The 22,740-nt window shown below is 51.2% G+C and overlaps 7 protein-coding genes across 7 annotated transcripts; 4 read left to right on the top strand and 3 right to left on the bottom strand.

Annotated features, from left to right (window-relative positions):
• Nucleotides 1-3,398: 3,398 nt before the first annotated feature.
• Nucleotides 3,399-4,418, top strand: JN550_002106 (uncharacterized protein; the record flags this gene model as incomplete). Its single annotated transcript, XM_049313365.1, has 1 exon — nt 3,399-4,418. One exon carries the CDS (start codon nt 3,399-3,401, stop codon nt 4,416-4,418), a length of 1,020 nt encoding a protein of 339 aa, XP_049176167.1.
• A 3,063-nt stretch (nt 4,419-7,481) lies between these two features.
• Nucleotides 7,482-8,685, top strand: JN550_002105 (uncharacterized protein; the record flags this gene model as incomplete). Its single annotated transcript, XM_049313364.1, has 2 exons — nt 7,482-7,868; nt 7,942-8,685. 2 exons carry the CDS (start codon nt 7,482-7,484, stop codon nt 8,683-8,685), a joined length of 1,131 nt encoding a protein of 376 aa, XP_049176166.1.
• A 1,099-nt stretch (nt 8,686-9,784) lies between these two features.
• Nucleotides 9,785-11,530, top strand: JN550_002104 (uncharacterized protein; the record flags this gene model as incomplete). Its single annotated transcript, XM_049313363.1, has 1 exon — nt 9,785-11,530. One exon carries the CDS (start codon nt 9,785-9,787, stop codon nt 11,528-11,530), a length of 1,746 nt encoding a protein of 581 aa, XP_049176165.1.
• Nucleotides 11,531-13,142: 1,612 nt separating this feature from the next.
• On the top strand, nt 13,143-14,407 carry JN550_002103 (uncharacterized protein; the record flags this gene model as incomplete). Its single annotated transcript, XM_049313362.1, has 4 exons — nt 13,143-13,225; nt 13,323-13,989; nt 14,047-14,152; nt 14,232-14,407. The coding sequence occupies 4 exons, from the start codon at nt 13,143-13,145 to the stop codon at nt 14,405-14,407; spliced, it is 1,032 nt and encodes a 343-aa protein (XP_049176164.1).
• Nucleotides 14,408-14,646: 239 nt separating this feature from the next.
• On the bottom strand, nt 14,647-16,887 carry JN550_002102 (uncharacterized protein; the record flags this gene model as incomplete). Its single annotated transcript, XM_049313361.1, has 4 exons — nt 14,647-15,640; nt 15,741-15,829; nt 15,894-16,398; nt 16,445-16,887. 4 exons carry the CDS (start codon nt 16,885-16,887, stop codon nt 14,647-14,649), a joined length of 2,031 nt encoding a protein of 676 aa, XP_049176163.1.
• Nucleotides 16,888-17,645: 758 nt separating this feature from the next.
• On the bottom strand, nt 17,646-19,759 carry JN550_002101 (uncharacterized protein; the record flags this gene model as incomplete). Its single annotated transcript, XM_049313360.1, has 2 exons — nt 17,646-17,662; nt 17,725-19,759. 2 exons carry the CDS (start codon nt 19,757-19,759, stop codon nt 17,646-17,648), a joined length of 2,052 nt encoding a protein of 683 aa, XP_049176162.1.
• Nucleotides 19,760-20,571: 812 nt separating this feature from the next.
• On the bottom strand, nt 20,572-21,938 carry JN550_002100 (uncharacterized protein; the record flags this gene model as incomplete). Its single annotated transcript, XM_049313358.1, has 2 exons — nt 20,572-21,730; nt 21,787-21,938. The coding sequence occupies 2 exons, from the start codon at nt 21,936-21,938 to the stop codon at nt 20,572-20,574; spliced, it is 1,311 nt and encodes a 436-aa protein (XP_049176161.1).
• Nucleotides 21,939-22,740: the final 802 nt, after the last annotated feature.

The raw sequence follows: 22,740 nt of genomic DNA, 5'->3' as shown, positions 1-22,740 counted from the left end.
CGGTCAGGTTTCCTTGCACCGAGTCGCATTCTTGCACCTCTTACTTCATGATCGATCATTTAACTGGTAGGTCCTCTGATCGGAGGGGCCTTCATGGATGACGTGACCTGGAGATAGCTTTTCTATGTTAAGTCAGTGCTATGCATACCATTTACAGCTTGTGACTTGCTGACATCCGTTTTGGCAGCCTACCCATTAGGGGGCTGTCCTCGCCGTTATTCAGATCCGAAAGCATCCAAGACGTTATTTGTTCGCCAGCTTGTGCTACTTATACTTTAAGGCAGCTATTTTTCTTGCCATTTGTCATCTGTTTTCTCTTAGCTTTGCAGTAAGAGGTACAATCCAACCCCAGAACAGTGCTCGCATCATTACGCTGTTGGTTCTGGCTAGTATTCTTGAGATCCTCTTTACCGTCGGACAGACTTGGCGTCACGGGATGCGACACTTCCACCACACATCATGAAGTGACGCAGCTTGTCATTTCGGCGCATCTTCGCCATGTGTAATATGGTGGTGTCTCCATCGCGATTCTATATGCCTTGGCTCTATGGTTGAAAGCTGTGAAGGGCGTATTAGCAGTCCTTTCAGGCATCTATATCATTCCCTTGCTGTTGGCAATAGTCATCGGCACCATGATTTCGGGCGCTACGGTCCAGAAGACGGTTACTATGTCCATTGGATGATTGCATCCACGGTTTTCGTGACCATGGGAACGGGATTTATGACCACGTTTCATGTGGGCACTGGCCATTCAAAGTGGATCGGGCTCCAAGTTTCTTTGGGTTGGGCCTGGGATTTGGAATGCAACAACCAATTTTGGCAGTACAAACGGTGCTTGAAACGGATGATATCGCCATTGGCATTTCTTTGATGTGCTCCTACCAATCCCCTGGTGGAGCAGGTTTCATTTCTGTTAGCCGGGCCGTCTTCTACAGTTCTCTTAGGCAAGGCCTTTCCACCATACAGGGAGAGGATGTTGCTTTGGCTTTGGAGTCTGGCGCCACTGATTTAGTGAGACCTGTGCCTCTAGGCGTACTGCCACAGGCGTTGGTGGTGTAGAACGATGCCATTACCAAGTCATTTCTTGTCTCACTTATGACTTCCGCTCTTATGATCCTCCCGGCGATAGGGATGGAGTGGGAAACAATCAAGACAGCCAAAGCTTCTCGAGGCTCCACTTGATGCCGATGACATAACCTGCTAAGGATATTCGTCACTTGGTCATACGCAGGGAGGAAGAGAGCACAAAGGAAATCTGAAGCCAGCTAGAGGGTTTCTCTGTATCATTTGGGTACTATAGACTTACGACTTTAATTGCGTTCTACTTAGAACTTACCATCACGGGAGCATACAATGACTGTCTCTCTCTCAGGCGGAACTGGATATTATAAGCGGAAACATGTTGCATAGTTCGCGTGTAGCATGGCATGAAGCCATCTGTAGGCAAGGATAACAACCACAGTTGATGGATATACGGCGACCGTGCTCATGAAATGAAAACCTAGATTTTCTTTTCGAACATAGTAGACTCCACACCGTACCGAGTGCGGATCCTCGCAATCGGCATTTGTCATATAAAGCAAAATTATTCACATTTCGTCTTTCTTTGCTGGTGTAGATCAGCTGATACGTATGATTCATCCGGTGTTGTAGATTGGTAATACTTCACCGCCAATTGGGCCCTCAGTGACACAGCTGTGCAGTTCCATCATGCTGGGATTGAGGAACAGGACACAGGCCGGGTTTTGGCAAGGATGGATACGAACATGCGGTCAGGCCTAGATGCTATCACTAGTAGTATTGCCAGAAGTTACTAATTGTTGGCCACTTCTGAAACATCGGGTGTGGTGATTTTAATACGCAGTCAATCGCGTCTTGGATGGAGTGTCACAAAAGTATATTCATCGTCAGTGCCATGACCCCACCGACGTTACTACTTGTCAGGTGATCGATGGGGGACTACAGTTCGCTTCAGACGCCGAACGGAGTCGCCGAACGAGGCCCTGGGATGAACCAAGTTTCCAGGGTTGAAACACGCCATAATAGAATGAAACCCAAGATCAGGATGCATCCCTATCCTTACCGCAGAGACTCAACTTCAGATTTAGCTTTGCACTGCTATCACCATCCCTACTTCCGATGGATGTTGCCAAGGCCAGGCCAGCCAATTAGCTTAGCCTTGCGGGGAAATCAAGGAACAAAACCGTTGAGGTTCCGAGGACGCTTAAACTGGGGCCGCTTGAGCATGGTCTATTGGCCAGCTCGTAGCAGGACCAAAAATTTCTGCGATTCGCAATTTCTCGAATTCTTCTAGAAGCAGGCTAGAAGGCCCGAAGATTTGGATGCCGAGGACATCGTGTTACACGCCAGCGGCCAGTCCCCGTCTGCATGCGACTACGGTACTACCTTATCCCACATTGTATTTGTCTTTCCACGTAGTTCCGATCATCATCTTGCAGGTTGCTCGTCCAGACTTCCAGGGCATGATGGCTTGGGTGGGTCACAGACCGCCCGCAATGAACAAAGACGACATGAAGCGAAGCTTAGCCCGTAGGGATTAGCAACGACATATGCGCGACACGACAGTCGGGAACAAGCCACGTGGAGACCAGCAGTCTCATGAAGTCCGCCGAGTCTATCGTGATGTTTGTTTCGGCCAGGTCATCTCTTGAGCCTGACCGCTTAATTAGGTCAAGTCAGTCACTGGGGATATGTGCATCCCAGCTGCGCTTACTGGGTTGCCAGGGACCATGTAGAAAGACCCCAATGAACCATGGGTTTCCTGGAGTGCGTGGATGAGAGCCAAGAACCACCCGATTTTGACAGGTCCAAAGTCAAACAGGGGCGCCGCGATATTCCGTCATAGGTGGGTTCGGCCTCTGTCCCTACGGAAAACTGCACTCCTGACGTCGGGATTCAGTAAGATTTGGTTTCGATGGCTGGGTTTCCGCTGTGACTGTGTTAACTCAGTCAATGACAACGTGTAGAAATCCTTTGAAGCAGCGCATTGAAACAGCAAGCGCCCCAATGGCCAGCTTGTCATCGGAATTATTGTAATGAGTCCCCAATTGTTCTATGAGAAGCTCCTTGCAGACCCCGAGCTTACGGGCTTTAAAGGAAATTATATGGGCCCTCGGGGGCTATTCCCAACCTGGTAAATAGTACAGGGCTATTATCATTCCATACGGGCTTCTAGCTAGATAATATGATTCTATGTGCCAACCATTCATGGATCAAGGGTCCAACTATGCAAGGCCGTTGTCCCACTGGAGTGAAGTACCGGCCGAGAGTCCAAAATCTTGGGGACGCGGCTCTATGCACGATTCCTAGTTTTCTTTTTCTAACTAAACCGCGCCACGATACTACCTCGCCAACCTACAACTCGATCATCGTCGATAATGCCGCCCCCACCTGCGCAAAGGCCTACTCTAACCTATAGACGGCTCAATTCAACAAGAAAGGAGATACGCTTGCTTGAGCTACAACCAGCACAGAAGATCGAGGATCAAGTAGTTTGCCGCCTCATCACCGTGCCGCTCACAGAAGATTTGGAATTCATTGGACTATCCTCGCTATACGGAGATCCCAGCGAGACCGAGAAGGTCGTCGTTAATGGCATTCCCCTTGCCATCCCAGAGAACCTTGCGCAGGCTTTGCGCCATGTGCGCCAGGTGTTCTACCCCACGGCCGTAAAACCGCGTCAAAGGGCTCAATCCAAGGATGTAAAAGCGCCAAGGTGGTTGCAGCACTTGTTGAATCATGTTGGCAACGTTATTCCAGACCAAGACCTGGAGCGTAAGATACCGCTGCGCATATGGCTCGATGTGCTCTGTATCAACCAAAGCGACGACAAGGAGAAAGGGAACCAAGTGACCAGCCTTGCTCAGATCTATGGCGCAGCCAGGATGGTAGTAGGATGGCTCGGGTTAAAGAGCGACACCACCGATGCCGGCGCCGAAGTATTGAGGCAAATTGACGAGGCCATGCCGCCAACTTGGGGAGACCCAGGAGACGAGGCACGCAACCCACAAAACTATTCGCCGCACCACGAATGGATGACGAAGATTCAGCACCTGTGGGAACCCGTCGCATACGGGCTTTCACCATTGAAGAACGATCATTGGGTCGGTGTGGCTGATTTCCAGAACCGCCCTTACTTCCACCGCGTCTGGATTTTGCGAGAAATAATGATGGCCCGATACCCTGCCTTTATGGTTGGCGACGCAATAGTCTCATGGGAACAGGTCCTGCGACTCAATCGGTTTTTGGAAGAGGTGAAGGAGCGTGCGTCGTACGTGTGGCCCGCCAAATTGAAGACGGGTATCTATGAGTGGCCGCTGGATACTATTCACATGCTACTGGATGAGTTTAACAAGAAGCGGAGACAGGAGAGACCCCACGGTCCGGGACATTGTTAAGACTTGCACGGTTGTCACGTTGCTGGCTGGAGTCTGGGTCAACTTGGTGAAATTGGGGCCAAAAAGGCCCACAGCCACTGTTATTCGCATACGGGAAGGGAGGCTAGTAATTATTTGGGTTTTATGATACCCATTTGATGTTACACGGGTTCTTGCATAGCGTCATACATAGCATAATACATGGAGTTTTTCGGTTCTAAGTTGTGGCACTTCTCTTGGAACCCATAGTTCATTGCGAAACTGGCACTCGGCTCAGTGGCAGATGCAATATCCTGATTGTAGACATGGTTCATTCAAGAAACTCGCAAGACAGATTACATTAAGATCACTACTTTGAGAGAACCGCCGCAGAATCTCAGCCATAACTACGAATCAGTTTCTCCAAGGGCAAACACATTATTTCCAAGTCATCGACCATAGCTATCACCTTATAGCGTCGTGTACATTAATTCCAATAGATAGGCACCAACTGTTGTAGCTTGGTTCTCCAGTGGCAATAGAATCTCATCCTACCAATCTTGGATCCCACAGTCCTTCTTTTATATTGGGAATTCTCTCATGCTTAAAAGATGATTGGACTAGAAATATGGCATCTTTATATTCTAGTGAAGAGTAGCAATGTGCATAGACAACACAAGCAGAATACCATGGTTTGTGGCGAGAATTGCCCTAGATCCTGTACCTGAGTAGGTCGTTCACTCTTCAGACTTTCAGCCATGGCTTGACCCCCCAAAAACGTGGGAAATCGCAAAACATTTATGCGACGGCTACTTCGAATGTCCGGACCGCAGCTTCCCAAATAGCGTTGTGAGTGGAAACTGGTCATTGATGGTGTAAGTAATCTCCCCTGATTTCATACAGACGCAGCGTAACTATCGCAACCAATACTACTCACCTCCAGTTCAGGTTTGCTTTTGCGATATTTGCAACGCCTTGAATGTAGGCTTCCACTTGCCCATCAACGGCGACACCCCACCTTGGCAAGTGTTCGAGTGCCACTTCCCATCTTTTGTACCTGCTGCTGAGCATATTCCCAACATAATCAAATGCCTCTTGTGGCCCATGGCCACTCAGACGAGCAGCGGCTACCATGTTGTGAGGTACGAGCTCAGCCTAGACACCCGGTTCTTTAGCTTTCTTGACAGTTTCTAGAGAGTGTGCCTCGAGTGGGCTTACCTCTTCTTTCATGTAAGAAAGAATATCATTCGATCTATTTCAAGGCGTTAGCCCCTTGTGTGGTGATAGGTGTCGATAGGTGTCGATAATTATACATTAAAACGAAATCTGTACCAAGCTGCTCGATCTCTTGAATGACCGGGTGCTTGAAGACGTAATCAGGAATGTGCAGTTCGTGTGCATATTCGATTAGTGGGTATATTGGCCCAACACCCGCGGAAAGCTGCCTCCTCTCCAATACTTGTTCTGGACTAAGACGTCGCTTCTTCGAACAATCTTCGACTTGGACAAGAGCACCATGGCAGTAATGCGCCATTGCCCGGATGAATCGTTCCTGTGTACCTGTTCTCATCCTGAGTTCACATCTCTTCTAGTTGTCCGCTCTAATTGTACGAACCAGAAGGTGAGCTCTGATATTCATTAGCAAAAGGAATCGCTGCCAATGGTTCAACTGACATCTTGAAGTCTTTTCCAAACCGAGTTGTGAACTTTTATTATTGGCAGGGACGATTCCAAATTTGACTGCATAGCGTGACACTTGCTCATAGGTTTCATCAAATCGTGCATGATATCCGCTGCAGCCTTGGGATTGTCTCGGAGGTGGCCATTATCGAACACTTCGTACAGAGGACTAGGTTAGTTAGGGTTTGCGAGAAGTGGCCCTCGTCAGTAACGTACTGTCGTCGTATGGAAATACCTGTGTGGGCTTAATACTTAGTGAGAAGCAAGTGGCTCTCTGGATGCTTACCCAATTCCCCCAGTCGCATAGAGTTCTGTATCTCTCGGCATTTGCACTTGGAGCAGCCACTGCCATGAAGTATGAAAAATCACACTTGCTAATTGTTTTAGACGTCTTCGCATCGAATGTACAAAAGCTAATCATCAGTATTAATAACACGATACCCAATCTAAGTCTAGAACATACTCCGATATCCATGCTTCCGACTCTGTTTTGACTTGTCTGTAGTGCGGATTCAATTTTGGCGGCTCTTTAAGAAACGAACGAAACATATCTGGGATCATCACAGTCACCCGGGAAGAATGGGTACCATGCCACATTGTGCACTGATCTGTTGTCTCACGGAGACTCACCTAGTTACCCCTCGATATGGTACGGTCTCTTGGTTGGCCTTGGACAATCTGACTCGATGAGAAGTATAGTATAAACTGGACGTTGGCTCGTCAAAAGCAGTGACTGAGGTTCATATGATATGTTCTAGCCAAGGAATCTCGGTTACCTCTCGCGATAATTGACCGCCGCGATTCAAAGGCTAAATATAGGAGAGTCATAGCTCCTAGACTATGCACCACTGGGTTGACTAAGCTGAATCCTGTTCCTGGGCAAACTTTTACTTGATGTTTGATTTGTTGAACACATTTGGGAGACGCATTTATGGGGTTAGACCGATGCATGTCAGCTATCAATGGTGTGAAGCTGCGCCGCTTTTAGTTTCCTTCATTTTCTTGGACTACTGTTTTCCGACTAGCACCTGCATAAGCTGACCGCAAAAGGACATTCATTGATACAGAATGATTAGTGGGAGTAAAGGATTTTGGAATGCACCCCTAAGAATAGTGGGACAAATAGCAGAATGGTCGGGGGCTACGTCCTCCGATTGGGGGACACGATAATCAGCTGCGGACTGTTTGGCTGTGACCGGCGGTCAGCACTCGTAGCTCCATCCCACTCAAAGTCGCCGCAGTTCGCATGCCAACAAATTTTTTGATACCCGAAGAGCCCAACCGCTTGCTGACAGAGTGCCGTTCACTTATTCTTCTTATATCTAGCTGCTGCAACTTGATACTGCACAACTCCGCATTTGGATAGTCTTCAACGCCTGGGAAATCAGATTCCCTCAGAACCGAGATACCTGGCTTATGGCAACAATGGCAGAAGAAAATATCGGATCTAAGCAATGCGCAGCATCATATGTGTTTGAATGGACCGACTTGCATTTACCACGGAAGAAGACAGACCCTCTGCGGTTTCAGTATGACGTGACAGGCGCCAAGGCCCTTGAGCGGCTGCAGTCTCTTGCAAAAATGAAGGGCATGACCGATAACCCACAAAAACGACCAGACTTTTACCAAATTTTGGTCGAGAACCACCAACATGATTCTGTGCTAGCCGAATTGTGGACAGAGCTTCAAACTGTCCCTGACTGGGTGGATTGGGATCAGTTGGAGCGTGGTCAGCGGTTTTTCTACCGGTATGCCGCGGCCAATATCATGGGATTCGCTTTGCAGGGGTTTGTCGGCGAGAATAGTGCAGCTGTGAGTGACAAGAATTTGTGCAACACGCTACCATCCTGGCAAGAACTCTATCTGACTCCGAATGATATCTCAGTCTGGCGTTGTGGAAGTTCTCGTCCGCACGGGTGGCTTCTCGACCCGTGTTTTGCTACATCGCCTTCTTGAGACCTTTCAATGGCTCATTCAAGTAACAGAGTCCTTGTCTGCCATCAAACCTGGCGGCTCTGGACATATATCAACGGCCAGAATCCGACTTCTGCATGCCTCCGTTCGCCAGCGAATTATGAAGCTCGTCGAGACCAGGCCTCAATACTACAATGTCGAAGAATATGGTGTACCGGTAAATACTTTGGACAGCATCCATTCGATCGCCACATTCTGCTGTAACCACATGTGGTTGCAGCTCCCACGAATGGGTATACAACCCACTGACCAGGAGAAACGTGACTATATTGCGCTCTTTCGGTATCTAGGATATCTCTTGGCCACCCCCGATGAGTTTTTCGCAACTGTTCCCAAAGCCAAGGCTACGATGGAGTCGATGTTAGTGCACGAATTGAAAGTTACTAAGACGAGTCAAGTTGTGTGCTACAACTTTATCAACTGTCTAGTAGACCTTCCACCCTCCAACGTTTCGCGAGAGTTTATCGCAGCGGGAAGCAGAATACTCAACGGAGATCAATTATGTGATGAGCTTGAGATGAGCCGACCAGGTTGGGTATCTTATGCGTGCTTTAAGGGCCACTGCTGGTTGGTCTCAAGTCTCTCAGCGGCTCAGAGGCTAATCCCAGCATTTGATGCGTGGATCATTGACGTAAGCCCGACCCTCCGGAGATAGGACTCGTACTAACAGTCGAGAAGAAATGGCGAAAGCTGTTGCATTCAGCCGTTATACAAGGCGGACTCAACGGCGCATCTAAGTTCGAGTTCAAATATGTGCCCAAAGCGGATATGAAAATCAAAAAGGAGGGCAGCGGGCGTATGCCAGTAAGTTCTAGCCTCTTATTCCGACCGGTCGAGGCATTCTACTTTAGTGTTTTCATCCTTGGAGTATTGGTTGCAGTGTCCCCCCTGTTGGCTGTAAGCGTACTGTTGCATTATTACTACGTATGCTAGCGTTTCGATTCCAGAAGAAAGAAAACGAATTAGGCTCCTCCACGAATGATAAATGACAACCTCCTGCTTCTACATTATGGCAACACGTATCTTTCATATCTCCTCTGGCGGAATATCATATCATGATCCATCGACGCCCAAGTCGTGTCTTTAGAGTATACGGCAAGGCTGATACTTAGCACTTGTTGCTTTGTGCTAGCGCTGTGAGCTCACGCCAGGTAGACGTTATCGTTCTACGTCCTACTGGTGGTCGGCGATCGGTTGATGCCAACCGGTTCAATCCTTGTACAATTGCGAGTAATCTTCAGGAATAAAGTGACTTCCACCTAATCGGCGCTCTGAAAAGCTTCTAAGCGGGGATCGCGGCTGACTTAAAATCATAGACATGGCCGCCGGCTTATCTGCAGTCGAGTTTACTAAAATACAATGGAATTTAATATGTCTCTCCCATCGTGTTTCAGGTCTTGCTGGTATGGAATACCGGAAACACCTGCTCATAGGCGAAAGTGCATTTGCGCAGCACTACGTGCGTGCATGGATAGGTACATTAGCCACATGCCGTACGCTAAGATTTGTGCAGCGGCTTCGGTGGCGTGAACGGCTTCGGCTCCCGGCTCGCTGGAGCTGTGCTTCGGACACTTCCGATCTATGAAGGCGGGGATCCCTGCACGCCGATCCATCATGGTACAGATATAATTCAGCAATTCGGCCTTCGGATTGCGAAATGTCCCTCAACAATTTCAAAGCCCAGCCACCTCAAACCTTTCCACGCTGATTGATTTTGCCCCGTCACGGCTTTGGATGACCACCCGCGAGTAACAATGGCGGATTACGAGAAGCTGCCGCTCGTTCAGCAGCACGGTGCTGCTTTCAATGATCCAAACGGAAGTGCGCGAAGACCTCGGACGACCCATCGGGGTCTTATCATGACCGTTTTTGCACTCATTGCCGGGTACTCCCTACTTGTCCATTCCAAGGATTACCTGCGTGATTTGGTACCAGGAGAGTCCCAATCAGCAGAGGCACGATGTCCGCAGGTGGAACCCCTCCTGCCCGTCAGGCAGACAGATTCTCTATTGGAATTGGAGCAATACCTGGACTCTGGCAAGTTTCGCAACGAGACAATTGCCCGCTTGTCCGGTGCCGTCCAAGTCCCAAGCGAGTCTTATGATGACTTGGGTCCTGTTGGCGAGGATAAGCGATGGGATACAATGTACGACGTGGCTGCGTATCTAAAGAAGACCTTCCCGTTGGTCCACAGCAAGTTGCAGTTGGAAAAGGTTAACACCCATGGTCTGCTCTATACATGGGCAGGTTCAGACAACTCTTTGAAACCTACTGTGTTAATGGCGCATCAAGATGTGGTTCCTGTCGCTGCGTCAACGGTGAACCAGTGGACACATCCACCATACAGCGGCTTTTATGATGGAAAGTATATCTGGGGCAGAGGATCTTCAGATTGCAAGAACACCCTTATCGGTATACTTGAATCAGTGGAGCTTCTCCTAGATGCGGGCTTTGAGCCGAAGAGGACTTTTATTCTATCCTTTGGCTTCGATGAAGAGAGCTCTGGGAACCAAGGCGCCGGCCATCTTGGAGAGGCTCTGTTGGAGCGTTATGGCGAAAACGGAGTTGCACTCATCGTTGACGAAGGTTCCGCAATCATGCCATTCTGGGGATCATACTTTGCCACCCCGGGAGTAGTGGAGAAAGGCTACATGGACGTGGACGTAATTGTCCGCATGCCTGGAGGCCATTCGTCAGTTCCGCCTGCACACACCGGCATTGGTGTGATGTCAGAGTTCATTGCCTTGGTTGAGAACAACCGCTATGAACCTCACTTTGACTCGGAGAATCCATTTCTCCAGGCATTGCAATGCGGAGCGGCTTACAGTCCAGAGTTTCCACCCTCGTGGAAGAAGTTGCTGCCTACGAACAAGGGTGGCGATCGCCACAAGACGGAAAAGTTGGCTCACGCGGTAGCTGCGTCAAGCGATATGCTCAAATACCTTTTTACCACCTCTGTAGCTGTCGACATTATCGGCGGAGGTGTCAAAGCGAATGCCCTGCCAGAACGCACCACAGCACTCATTAATCACCGTATTAACATCGGCTCCTCATCCACAGATGTCAAGAAGCACTTGACTCACCTCGCATCGAAGATTACCCAGAAGTACAACTTGACTCTTCATGCATTCGATGGAGAAGAGACACCGTCATCGATCACGCTGAGCCTGTCCAAGGATCCCCTCGAGCCGGCTCCTGTCACCCCAACCGAGATTGACTCTCTTACTCCGTATGCAATCCTGTCTGGAACTACTCGTGCTCTTTACGGAGAAGAGCTTTACGTCTCACCGGGACTAATGACTGGCAATACTGATACTCGATATTATTGGGGCGTGACGAAGCACATCTTCCGATACGCACCTGGTTGGGACCCAGAGGACGAGGGTGGGCTTGGAAACATTCACACGGTTGACGAGAGAATCAGCGTTCTCAACCATATCAACGTGGTAAAATGGTATACTATGTTTGTGCGAAATGTTGACGAAGCGGAACTTTCATAAACTGTGTGCCTGTCGAAAGACATCGTTCCAGTTTCCTTCCTCAAAATTTAGATTCCGCAATATACATGCTGCTCCAATTGATAACCATTTGCAAGAATCAAGATGTCCTTTTTTTTTCTTCAGGGCTGTAGAAAGGTTCAGATCTTTATTCGAATTCTATTGAATAGTCAGACCAATCCTGTTCGGTTTACCCTACCTCCTATGAATGCAGGCATGTTGTCTGTAACCCCCTGGATGTTACTGCTTTATTGTCTTGCCCTGCCATTGAGTCCAATTACTACGAACAACATATTCTTCTAATCGTCTTTTAAACCTCTGTAGTAAGAACATGCCCTCGCTAGTTCAAAACTCGGAATTGCTCAGCTCTCGACGGTTGGATATTGTCATACTTAAACCGAGCATCATGAACGCCAAACAGGAAGTCAACAACTCCACTGGCTACGAGGAAATGGTCCAAGTCAACTTCCTTTCAACAGCATCGCTGGCCGTCCTCCTGCTTCCGGCACTGGAAATGAAATCTCCCGCTGGTATCCCAGGACGACTCTTACAGACGCAATGGCATCTATATATCTTCATGCCGCGTTGTTCACAGACGTACCCAAGACCTTCATGACAGGCCAAGCAAAGGGTCTTATGACAATACGCAAGCTGCGGATGAAGCCGGTACTGGGAGTAGAGGTTGGATCAACGACATTGATGATCGTATCTTCGGCCGTTGTGATCTTGCTAAGCTGAAGTGTGAACATCAAGACAAGGCCTTTGGTCGTGCCGTACCTTCTCTTGGCCGCCGTTGAGTTCCAGTTTTCTCGGTCACCAAGGGCGGGCAGTAAAGTTACTGCCTTGCGCTCGGAAAATTCGGCTATCAGCGCTGCGCCGGGCGCAACTAAGCGGCAAAGGAAGCCATGGAAGCTTTTTGAGTGATTAGGAGATCCAATCATACGTTCCACTTATTGTGTTCAGTGAAAGAGGTCAACATTTTCTAATTCTGTTAGATTACACCCGTTAATGTACCCTAAGGCAGGCTAAGTGTTTGTGAAGGGCTCTGGAATAAAACGGTCAGCGGGCTTTAATTTATGGAGGTGCAAGCAACGTTGGAATCTTGTGAATATGCTGCAACGTAACTGGGTAGATCAGCAAGGTCTTTTAAGAATCAACCATTGACCCGGACACAGCATCTTTAGACTAGTTGTTCACATCCAACATAATCCCAGCATACCATCCAGCACCCCTTGTAGGCTACCTGATCAGCATAGCAAAAAAGTCCTAGCTAGGGTTGCGTAATATGAAAAAAACGAGGACCCAAAAGCTCATATGTCAGATCATGAACAGTTGCAAAGACCCACGCAGAGCGTGGCAGTGTTCACTAGCGAGACTAGACCAAAGCCCTGTGCCGTATACGTGCCGCGCTACTGCAAACTTCGGTCATTGCTAGTCAGGGGTAGGCTTAAATCCAGCCAACCAGACCGAAGAAGCTCATTGCATACTCACCGTCGGTGCTACATAAGCCGCAGCACTTTTCTTTGCATTTTCAAGTCGCAATCAGGTATCGCGACCCTCATGTCGAACTCTCCTTTGGCCGTTCCACGTTCTTTTTACTGCTAACCCATACACCATGGACGAATTTACTGATCTCCCCGACTTTGACTCGCTGCCTCCAGTAGAGGGTATGCCCAAAGGCTGCGCATGGGGTGTCTTGTAAGTCCCACCTCATCCACCACTTCCTCGTCGTGGCAACGCCTAAACACATCTCTACATCTATCACGCAAGAGCCTACTCACATGCCTACCTACAGCGACAAGAACGGCACGAAGGACACTCTGGGCTGCCTCAACCTCCTCACGCCGGCCGTGGTCCAGTCGGCCTATGCCGAGGCGCGCGACGGCATATCCATCTCACTGAACCACACGCTAGACGTGCTCAAGGTGCCGAGAGGCCGGGCGGCGCCGTCGCACCGCGTGCTGTCGTGGGCCGAGGACATTGCGCCGGCAGTCTGCGGCCACTTGCACGTCTTGGACGACGAGCTCAGCTTCAACACCCAGGCCAGCAGCCAGTGGGACGGCTTGCTGCACTATGCACACCAGGCCACTGGGCTAAGGTACAACGGGCTGCGGATTAGCAAGGGTGAAATCGAGAAAGGCGAGAAGACTAGCATCCCCGGTCTGGAGCACTGGCATCAGCGCGGCGGTGTCGTGGGACGCGGCGTCCTGCTAGATTATCGGGCGTACGCTGCGGCAAAGGGAATCGAATATGACACCCGCAGTCGGCATGTGATCACAGTTGCAGACTTAGAGGAAATTGCGAAGTTTCAAGGCACCGAACTACGCAGGGGCGACATCCTGCTCGTGAGATCAGGCGTGGCCGAGGACTTTGTGGGGCTCAGCGGCGACGAGCAGATGGCGAAGATGGCGAATAGCCAAGGAGGAATGATTGGGATTGAGGGAACGGGGGAGGCTGCAAAGGTAATCTTTCTTACATCGACGCCGTGCGTGTGCTATAAATGTGCTAACCAACGCAAGTGGTTCTGGAACAAACACTTCGCCGCGGTGGCAGGTGATATGTTGGCTTTCGAGGTCTTCCCACCCCAGAAAGCAGATGGATCATTTGGTGACATGGGAGATCTTGGTATGTGGAACGATTCCATATCACGAACCTCCTTCTCGAGAAATTTCCACATGAAGTAGCGATTAACCACTGCCGCCAGTCCTGCACTCGTACTTCCTGGCCATGTTCGGGTTGAACATTGGCGAGCTTTGGAACCTGAAGGCCCTTGGGGATCATTGCGCCAAAATAGGCCGATACTCTTTCCTCTTAACATCGATTCCATTGAACATCTCAGGTTTGGTGGCTTCACCACCCAACGCTCTTGCTTTGTTCTAGTGGGGTGAGAGGTTAAACATAAGATAAGTCAAGCAGTGTACACACAATGGCATGACTCTGCCAGCCAATATCTAGAGAGAGCTATGCTCCTTACACAATATAAATATTCGCTATCTCAGGGTATCGAAATAGCTTTTGGCCACAATCTCCGGGCACTCCAGGGGGGAAATGCAGCCGAGTCTTGATCAAAGATTCGTCTTGTGCCTGATGTGCAGATCCATGATTAGCCGGCTTCAAAATCAGTCCTCATCGTCGCTCGAGTCGCACTCAGTGTTGTCGTCCTCCTCTTCTGAAGAAGTCCAATCACATGAATCGTAATCCTCGGGTTCATCAGCCCAAGCACCAGGAATTACCAGCGACGTTGGCGGAGGGGTCTCAACCATCTTCCAGAAATGGCCCGCAAACCTGTCCGTAGGTTCCGTGATCAAGATATCCCAATCCTCGATTTCGGGGCCGATCTTGAACGCAAGTAATTTTGACTTGAATTTCCATCGCCTGTCTCCTTGGCGGGTGCGCTTCCCGGAGTTACAATAGACTTGAAATTTTATCGATGTGTTTCCTCGCACATGTTGCGGCCCGCGGTGGCCCCGAACGGCGCCTTGTAGAAGCTCGTTCTCTTTTCGACCAAACTTAGCAAGATCTATTCCAGCCGCCTTGGCGGCACCTAGCCAGCGACGGAGGTTTGTTAAAATATGAGAGTGCATGTTGCTTCGCTTGTCGGCCCAAAACAAAGAAAAAAGAACAAGGGAAACCAAGGGGGTGCAACTAACGCGACCCTTTACATAACCGTAATAGGTTTCGTCAAGATGGTGAACATTATCTGTCTTCCGGATTACTTCTGTCAGAAATGCAACCATTTCTGACGGCCACTGTCCTAGAATCAATTGTCCAGAACGGGACAGTGAATGTATCAAGGTCGGCCCATCTGTCTCCGATATGTCATTGCCCGGGTCCCAATATTGGCCGAGAATGAATTTGATCACCTGAGCTTCGTACGTACAGTTGTCTCGAATTCTTTCCAGCCGCGAACGCAAAGTCGTGTTTTTGTGATTCGGACAGCTGTAAGGCTGGACAATCTGAAACAATGCCCACGTAGAGACCTTGCTGCAGGTGCAGATATCGTCGAATGGTTCCGATTCTAATTCGAACTCCAATTGTTGAGTGACCACTTGGCTGAGAATCGCTTGAAGAAGTTCTGCACTTGTTGGATTATAATCATAGCACGGGGCGGGCCTAGAATCAGAACAAATATGGCGCATAACGGTTCTAACGCTCATTCGGACCATATCAATTAGTCAACCTGCTGAACTATAGAGCAATCGAAATAACTTACGAGCCATCACGATAAGTCTTAGACTCGTCAAATATATGCAAGTCCATGAAGAATTTGATGATTTCCAGCTGAAGGAAACCCGCAGCATACTGTTGAAAGGTTTAACTTCTTGTACATCATATCTCTTTCAAGTTCCTTGTTACGGACACTCACCCAAGTCACATCGTATCCGTATTCGTCACAATCAAACGGTGATGCTTCGCCAGAGGCAAACATCCCTTTGAGCACTTCTAAGTTTCCACGACTAGCAAAACGAAAAACATCGGAGTTCCAAGGCCTAATAGAGTAGCTGCGAAAATGGAAGTTCCAACCATCGTAAGATTTCCTCAGGTTGATATCCCACGCGTAAGAGATGCCAGAAAGCCAATTCGGTGGCCGAAAGCCTGCATCTAGAAGATTAGAGGACCTCTCATAAACAAAACCACCGAGAACTCCTGGTTTTCGCCATGGAGCTGTCTGTAAGTTATTCTGCTTTCGTCGGTGGATAACCTCCGTGCCATAGGTCTGTTTTAGGGTGCAGCGCGCATGATCAACGTTATCTTGTTCTTCAAACTGTCGTTCTGGCCCCTTCAAGAGCTGGGTGCTACTTGATGCTATGTTGTCGATCTTCGCAACGACTCTGCCAACGATGATATCAGGCTGGAGTTTGAGCATCGCTCTGTTTGAGGTCAGCTACTCGGCATGAAATATATTGAGGTACCCACATAATGTTGCCCTGTTGCGCTGTCTGCAGCAGTCTCACCGCAGTCTCCAGCCGCCTCTCGAGCTTCCTCAGCTCGTCCTTCTTGAGGACCACCTTGACTTTGGCCAGCCTCTTGGACAACCCCCGGCACGAACTGATCTGCACGGCCAGATCATCAACGAGCTCGGTCAATTTCGACAGTGCCTTGCGGCAGTACTCAGCGCTGCGCACGGCCGCGCTGTCGTTCCACAGCATGGCGGGCAGCTCGTTCTGGGCAATGTGCTGCTCTGCTTCCCAAAGCGCTGGATCGAGGCAATCGATCTGATCCATGAGGCACTGGATGGTCTCGGGGACGTCCTTGACTTCATCCCATAGCTTCTTGAGCTTGATGACCGCGCCGCCAGCCGTGCCCGCCACTTGGGCAACGGCAACGCCGCTGGCAAAGATACTGAGAACTTCAGCCATCGCGATGCATCAAAACCAAGTGGATATGATCATCATGAGATACCGAAGTTGACGGTGATAGAAAAAGGGACAGGGAAATTGAGTGGAAGAAGAGGTGGTGGGGAAGTGAGATGAGAAGCAGCCTGACGAAGTTGTCTCGGGGCGAAGCAGGTATACATAGGAGCAAGTCTGTGACACGCGGGCAGTGCTCATGCAGGAAAAGCACCTGTGTCGGCCCATGATAGGCTCGGGACGAGTGGTGTGCGGCACGTGCAGGCAGAGTGGTCAGCCCATCAGAATGCCCAACCGGCGGTATGCAGCAACTACACAGCCGCGCCGGTCTGGAGACCGGTGTACGATGGCTGGTCGACGTCAAGCAAGGATTTGGTTTGTGAATCGATTGCGCACGTGGTTTTGGCCGAAGACTACCTAAGCAAGCTTCTCGAGGCGACTATGTTGGAGCAGGGGAAGATGTGCGTCCTAATAGGCGCTGGAGCTTCAGTGCGCCTGCCAAATACACAAGGCTGGACGTGGGCACCGACGCACCGAACACGGCTAGACAATGTGAACGAACAGGTGCTGTTACATAAGTCGTACATTATTCTACTTCCGCTATATAGCGCCTTTTATTTACAATACTCGCAAGAATCAAGTCTTTCGGCGGGGCTGACCAACGCCCATTTTGTTTCTCCAGACGCCATTTGGGCTCGAAACACTTTTAAAAGCACGCAAGTGACGGAAACAATGCTGTGGTCTCATTCCCGGAATGGACCGTTGATCTAGAAACTGACGAGATCTGTATACATGTTAGTAGCTGCGCCTGAAAACCGGTTGGATCTGTTGCTGGGGTAATCTTACCTCTTCCAAAGAGACCTCGCTTCATCCAATCCATCATCATGAGGAACCGGGTTCGAAGTCCGACGCTCTGGGCGAAGTACACGCTCCTCCAGGCGTATACAGCCCAGATACCACCAGTCAGGCCCCAGCCACCGCCGAGGTCGAAGACGGCCGAGTTGCCAACGTAGGCAAGGGCGCCCAGGTGGTGGTACTCAAATGCCTTGTAGCAAGCCTCGTCGAGGTCGCCATCACGGATATCGTTTGCGCTCATGCCCGGAGCCGCAGAAGCCATCTTGTTGAACTTCTTGGCGAGGTAGAGACCCTGCTGGTTGGCGCGCTGGGCAGTGGCGGGCAGAGAGGTCAGCTTGCTGTCAATTTGGCCGAGGAGCTCTCTGAGCTCTCCAAAGTCGAGCGTTCCGGACTGGTCCTTGTCGAACTGGCCAAAGAGCTTGTCGAGGCGCTTCAGGTGAGCTGCCGCCTGGGGGAACCGGCGCTTCACATCAGCAGCAACATTGCGCCAATCAGAGAAGTGCAGCTCAAGGTTCTCAGGGTCTTTGCCATGCTTGTAGGCGAGTCCACGGAGGAAGGAGATGATATTGTCCGCAATGTTATTTTGGACAGTGGAGCAATCCCCAATGGCGTAGACATCACCCAGAGGTGTACCAGCCACGCGCAGGTGGGTATCGGTCTCGAGAGCGTGTCGGTTAGTCTGGGAGTCGCCGAGCTTGTTTGCAATACGCTTGCAGAACTCGGCCTGCGACACACCAGTCGACCAGAGACAAAATCCCATTGGTAGTTCCTTGGTAACCACCTCGCCTTGCTCGTTCTTTTGAGTGAAGATGATCTTGTCTGATTGGACTTCCTTGACCCGCGAGTTGGTGAGCACGTCAACCTGATCACGCGCAAATCTCTCCTCGGCATATTTGGACAGAGCTTCGTCGTAGGTGTTGAGAATATGGCTGCGACTTTGAATCAAGTGGACGGAAATCTCGTTTCTGAGCAACTTTGGGAATCGAATGGTCAGATCCTCATTGAGCAGGTCGAAGAGTTCGGCAGCGAACTCGACACCGGTAGGACCGCCACCGCTGACCACGAACGAAAGTAGTCTCCGCCGCTCGGCATCATCGGTTGTGGGCAGGCATGCAAGTTCGAGGTTTCTCATGACCTGGTTGCGGATCATCCTGGCGTCATTGATGTCTTTTAGGAAGTGACAGTTCTCCAGGCCCTTGACACCGTGGGGATTCGTGACAGACCCGACGGCAATGACCAGCTTGTCGTAGGGCACGTAGAACCTCATCTCTTTGCCATGAGCGTCGGTCTGAGAAACCTCAACCAGCTTGTGGGAGAACTCGACATCCTGGGCTTCTGCCCGCACGTAATGGCCATTGATTCTGGACAAGATGCGCCGTATGGGTTCGACCAGGCTTCGCAGCTCGAGGGTTCCAACGGTCGCCGAGGGGAGCATGGGGGTGAACAAGAAGTAGTTCTTGGGGCTGACCACGGTGACGTGGTAGTCATCGGGGTCGAGCTCCTTCAGCAGCGCAACGCTGCCCCAGCCGCCCCCGAGAATCACCAGACGTGGCTTCTGCTTCTGCGCTCGCTTCGCTTCGGTGTCGTCGTCGTCGATGAGGGCGTCGATGATGGGCAGGTTCTTGGGCCCACCCCTCCGCGGCGAGAGCGCAAACTCGGAGACGCGGCACTCGCCAAAGAAGCTGGTCTCCTTGTATGTCGTCGAATCGTAGATGAAGAAGGCAGCGACGAGGAAGCCGAAGAAGCCAACACCGGTGCCGAAGATCGCTGCGGAGCGGTACATGAAGTTGAGGAAGAAGGACCGGCGCTGGGGTAGGGGGCGCCCCGAGAGGGCTCGCGAGACTGCCTTGGCCGGGAACAGCCATTGCGTCGGGCTGTCGTGCTTGCGCTCTGGGTTCTGTGGCCTCCTGGCCTGCTTGCCAAAGGCGCGCGTCTGGAAGAGGTTCGCCTGGTAGGCGGAGGTGAAGCGGCAGGTCCCTCGCCCGCGAAAGGCCCGGGCGACGGCAGCGCCTGGCTGCGGAGGCATGGCCGTGATCTTTGTCTTGGGGTGTGCTTGTTTACTCTGGGTCGGTCTAGACAAACGAAAGGTCTATAACGAGTGGGCTCGCATGTCGGGAAATACCAGGCTACGGGAAATGCAGGTCTCTGCTGGGCAAAGTCAATTGCGAAAGCTGAAGGTATTCCAGCCTCCCTCGCCTAAAATGCAGAGCCGTCCGAGATCCTGGATGCTGGGCCGATCTTATCAGGGAACGAGTGCGTCATAAGCTAGCAGTTCATCGGGCCTACCCACGTATTGATGCTGTAACTAAGCTTTCGGGGGGCCCACTCCAGCACCCAGGACCCGGGTTGCCCGGCGTGGCCCAGCTCGGAATTACACAACAGGATGTTTCGGAGACTAAAGAAACCCATGTCCAGGGTGAATGATGGGTTGATCGTTTATTCCCGTAACTGGGAAACCGTTTTTTTTTTTTTTTTTTTTTTTTTTTTTTTTTTTTTTTTTTCCAAGTATCTTTTTCCTCCTGGCCAGCAGCAGCCTTCAAAGGTCAAAGCCAATCTCGCTTCTCAGACAATTGTCTTCATTGAGAGAGGCTTCCCAATAGCAGTGGCACGAGGCACATGGGTGCTGCGATGCAAGACCGCAAGATTACTCAGCCCACACATCTTGGCCTAAAAGGTCTCCATCATGGAACACTCGGAGCAGGGTAGCCAAATATGAATCACGGTTCACGCGCCACTCCAGTTTTTTTTTTCTTAGGGTGCCGGTTTCGCGGATGGGGTATTTTATAATGTATGCAGTTCTCCTGGCGCTGAGGGAATTCCCGTACCGCGCGTCTCGGTCTATATCCTGAAATCCTTGTAAGTCCACTTCTCGGTGAGCTTAGTCCTGGCCTGTTTCCTGAAGGGCACTCTCCTGCGCGCCTCCATCCTGCCGCGCACCAGCATACTCCGATACCGGTCCTTCAGGAGGTTGCCCTCTGGTCTCAGTAACCGCAGTGAATCTTGCAGCTCGTCGGGGAGCACCAGCTCGAGGTCCTTCTCCGGCAGCTTGAGCTTGCCCAGTCGCTTCCTCCTCAGGACATCGTCCGTAGCCTCCTCGGTGCCGCTGTCATCCTCAGCTTGTAGCAGTGCTCGGGCCTGCTCTCTCTCGACCGCCTCCTTGGCCAGCTGCTTGATCTGCTCTAGCTGCGCCTTTCTGACCTTTGTCTTCTGCTCGTGCTTTAATCGTCGCTCTTCCTCCTTGCGCCTGTTTATCCTGTTCCGCTGGGCCTGCGTCTTCCTGCCCGGCCTCTTGGCTGAAACCTTCAGCTCCTCGCCGCCACTCTGCACGCCCTCCCACTCCGAGTCCTCGTCCCATTCCGACAATTCGGCACGGGCCTCGGCAGCCTCGGCCTCGGCGGCCGATCTGGCGGCGGCCTCCATCTTGAGGCGCTCTTTCTCCTCTTCCGCGAGGCGCGCCTTTTCTGCCTCGATGGCCTTGTTGGACTCTTCCAGCAGGCGAGCCTCGTAGTCGTTGTAGGCAGGGTTGTAACTGTAACCACCGGTGGGCTTGGCTACGGCCGGCACTGTCTTGCCCGTGGCTGCGAGCGAGATGGGCTTCTGGGCGAAGGACTTGGGCGCTCTCCTCTCGTCGTCTCTGAAATCGTAGACCTTTCCTTCGGGCTGCTTGGGCGCGGCTTCGGCACCCCAGGGGTCATAGACGGTATCTGTGAACTCGACGGTGGTCTCGGTCTGTCCGTCAGCGACCTTGCGCAGGCGCGAAAGCTCCTTCTGGGTGACGTAACCCGTGCGCTGTCGTTTCCCGGGGACGATGCCGTCGGTAGTCTTGTCTCCAGTCCGCTTCCGCGAGTCAATGGCGGGGACGGCGGACCGGAGCGAGAGGATCTCGTCGGACTTGAGCTTCTTGGCGGTGTGCTTGGGGAACTTCTTGGGGATGGCAGCATCGCCAACCGTATCGAGGGTGAAGAGTGCATCGGACGGGCGTTCTGCCACGACACCACTGCGCAGGGTTAGGTTGGTGATTTCAAAAGTCTTTTGGAGTGGGCCACGACATACCCCTTGATTATCTCTTCATTGAGGTCCTCGAGACCCTTCTGCACCTCGGTGACATCGACATTCTTCCTCCAGGCCTTCTTTCCCTTTCTCGAGGGCTGCTTGTGCGTGGCGGGCGCATCGGGCGACCCGGCCAAGGGCTTGATAACAGGCATCGTTCCGGTCGACTGCTGCGCACTTGAAGTTCGCAAGTTACAGGAAGAGACTGTTGATGTCGCCAGAAAAGAGACCGGCGGGCAGGATTGGCGGGCAGTTGTAGGTGCGGTGCAGTAGTCAAGCCCGACCACCCAGACTCGAAATTTTGGGGGACGGGGGATGTCAAGCGATAAGCAAAAAATAAATCTCTTATCGGATCCAAGCCGGTGGGGCACGGGGGATGCCGCCCAGGCGGTATGGTGATCCACCAGTTGCAGGTGGAGCCACTGGACTGGAGGCCACAGGTGCCAACTGTCGGGGCCCGCCAGACTACTATGTACGTACCTAGCCTGACCCCTCTGCCCCCTAAGTCAAGTCACCTGGCGATCCTGTGCAGAGTAGGACCAGAACGCCATGGACTCCCGACGTGGTCGAGGCCCATGCCCATACCGGTCGGCGTCGGTGGCTGACGAACGGGAAGAGGAAATGCGGAGGTGGACAGTTCAAGTCTTTCTTCTTCCAAGCCCATGTGACAATGTGGTAGATCTGAGTTAGTGCTTAAGATCTAGTTCTTGAGAGTCGATCACACCCGGGACATCTGGGCCTAGCAGACAGGCTGCCAATACTGCGCTTGGAGAGAGAAAGTAAAGGTACATTATGTGATTTCCCACGCATAGAGTCTTCTCTGTCACTAATACAGAATTTGGCGAGCAGCCTTGACGTCTGCAAATCCCCTGCGTCTATCCATTGGATCCTTTGACCAGTGGCAGCACCGATAAGTTGAGTCCCCAGCAGTTCCCAAGGAGAACCGACAGAGGAGAG

This window comes from Neoarthrinium moseri (genome assembly GCF_022829205.1).
Source record: "Neoarthrinium moseri strain CBS 164.80 chromosome Unknown scaffold4_Wmoseri_CBS_16480, whole genome shotgun sequence".
In the NCBI taxonomy this organism is placed as follows: domain Eukaryota; kingdom Fungi; phylum Ascomycota; class Sordariomycetes; order Amphisphaeriales; family Apiosporaceae; genus Neoarthrinium; species Neoarthrinium moseri.
Note: the sequence above shows the minus strand (reverse complement) of the source record. Positions and strands in the feature narration are given on the sequence as shown.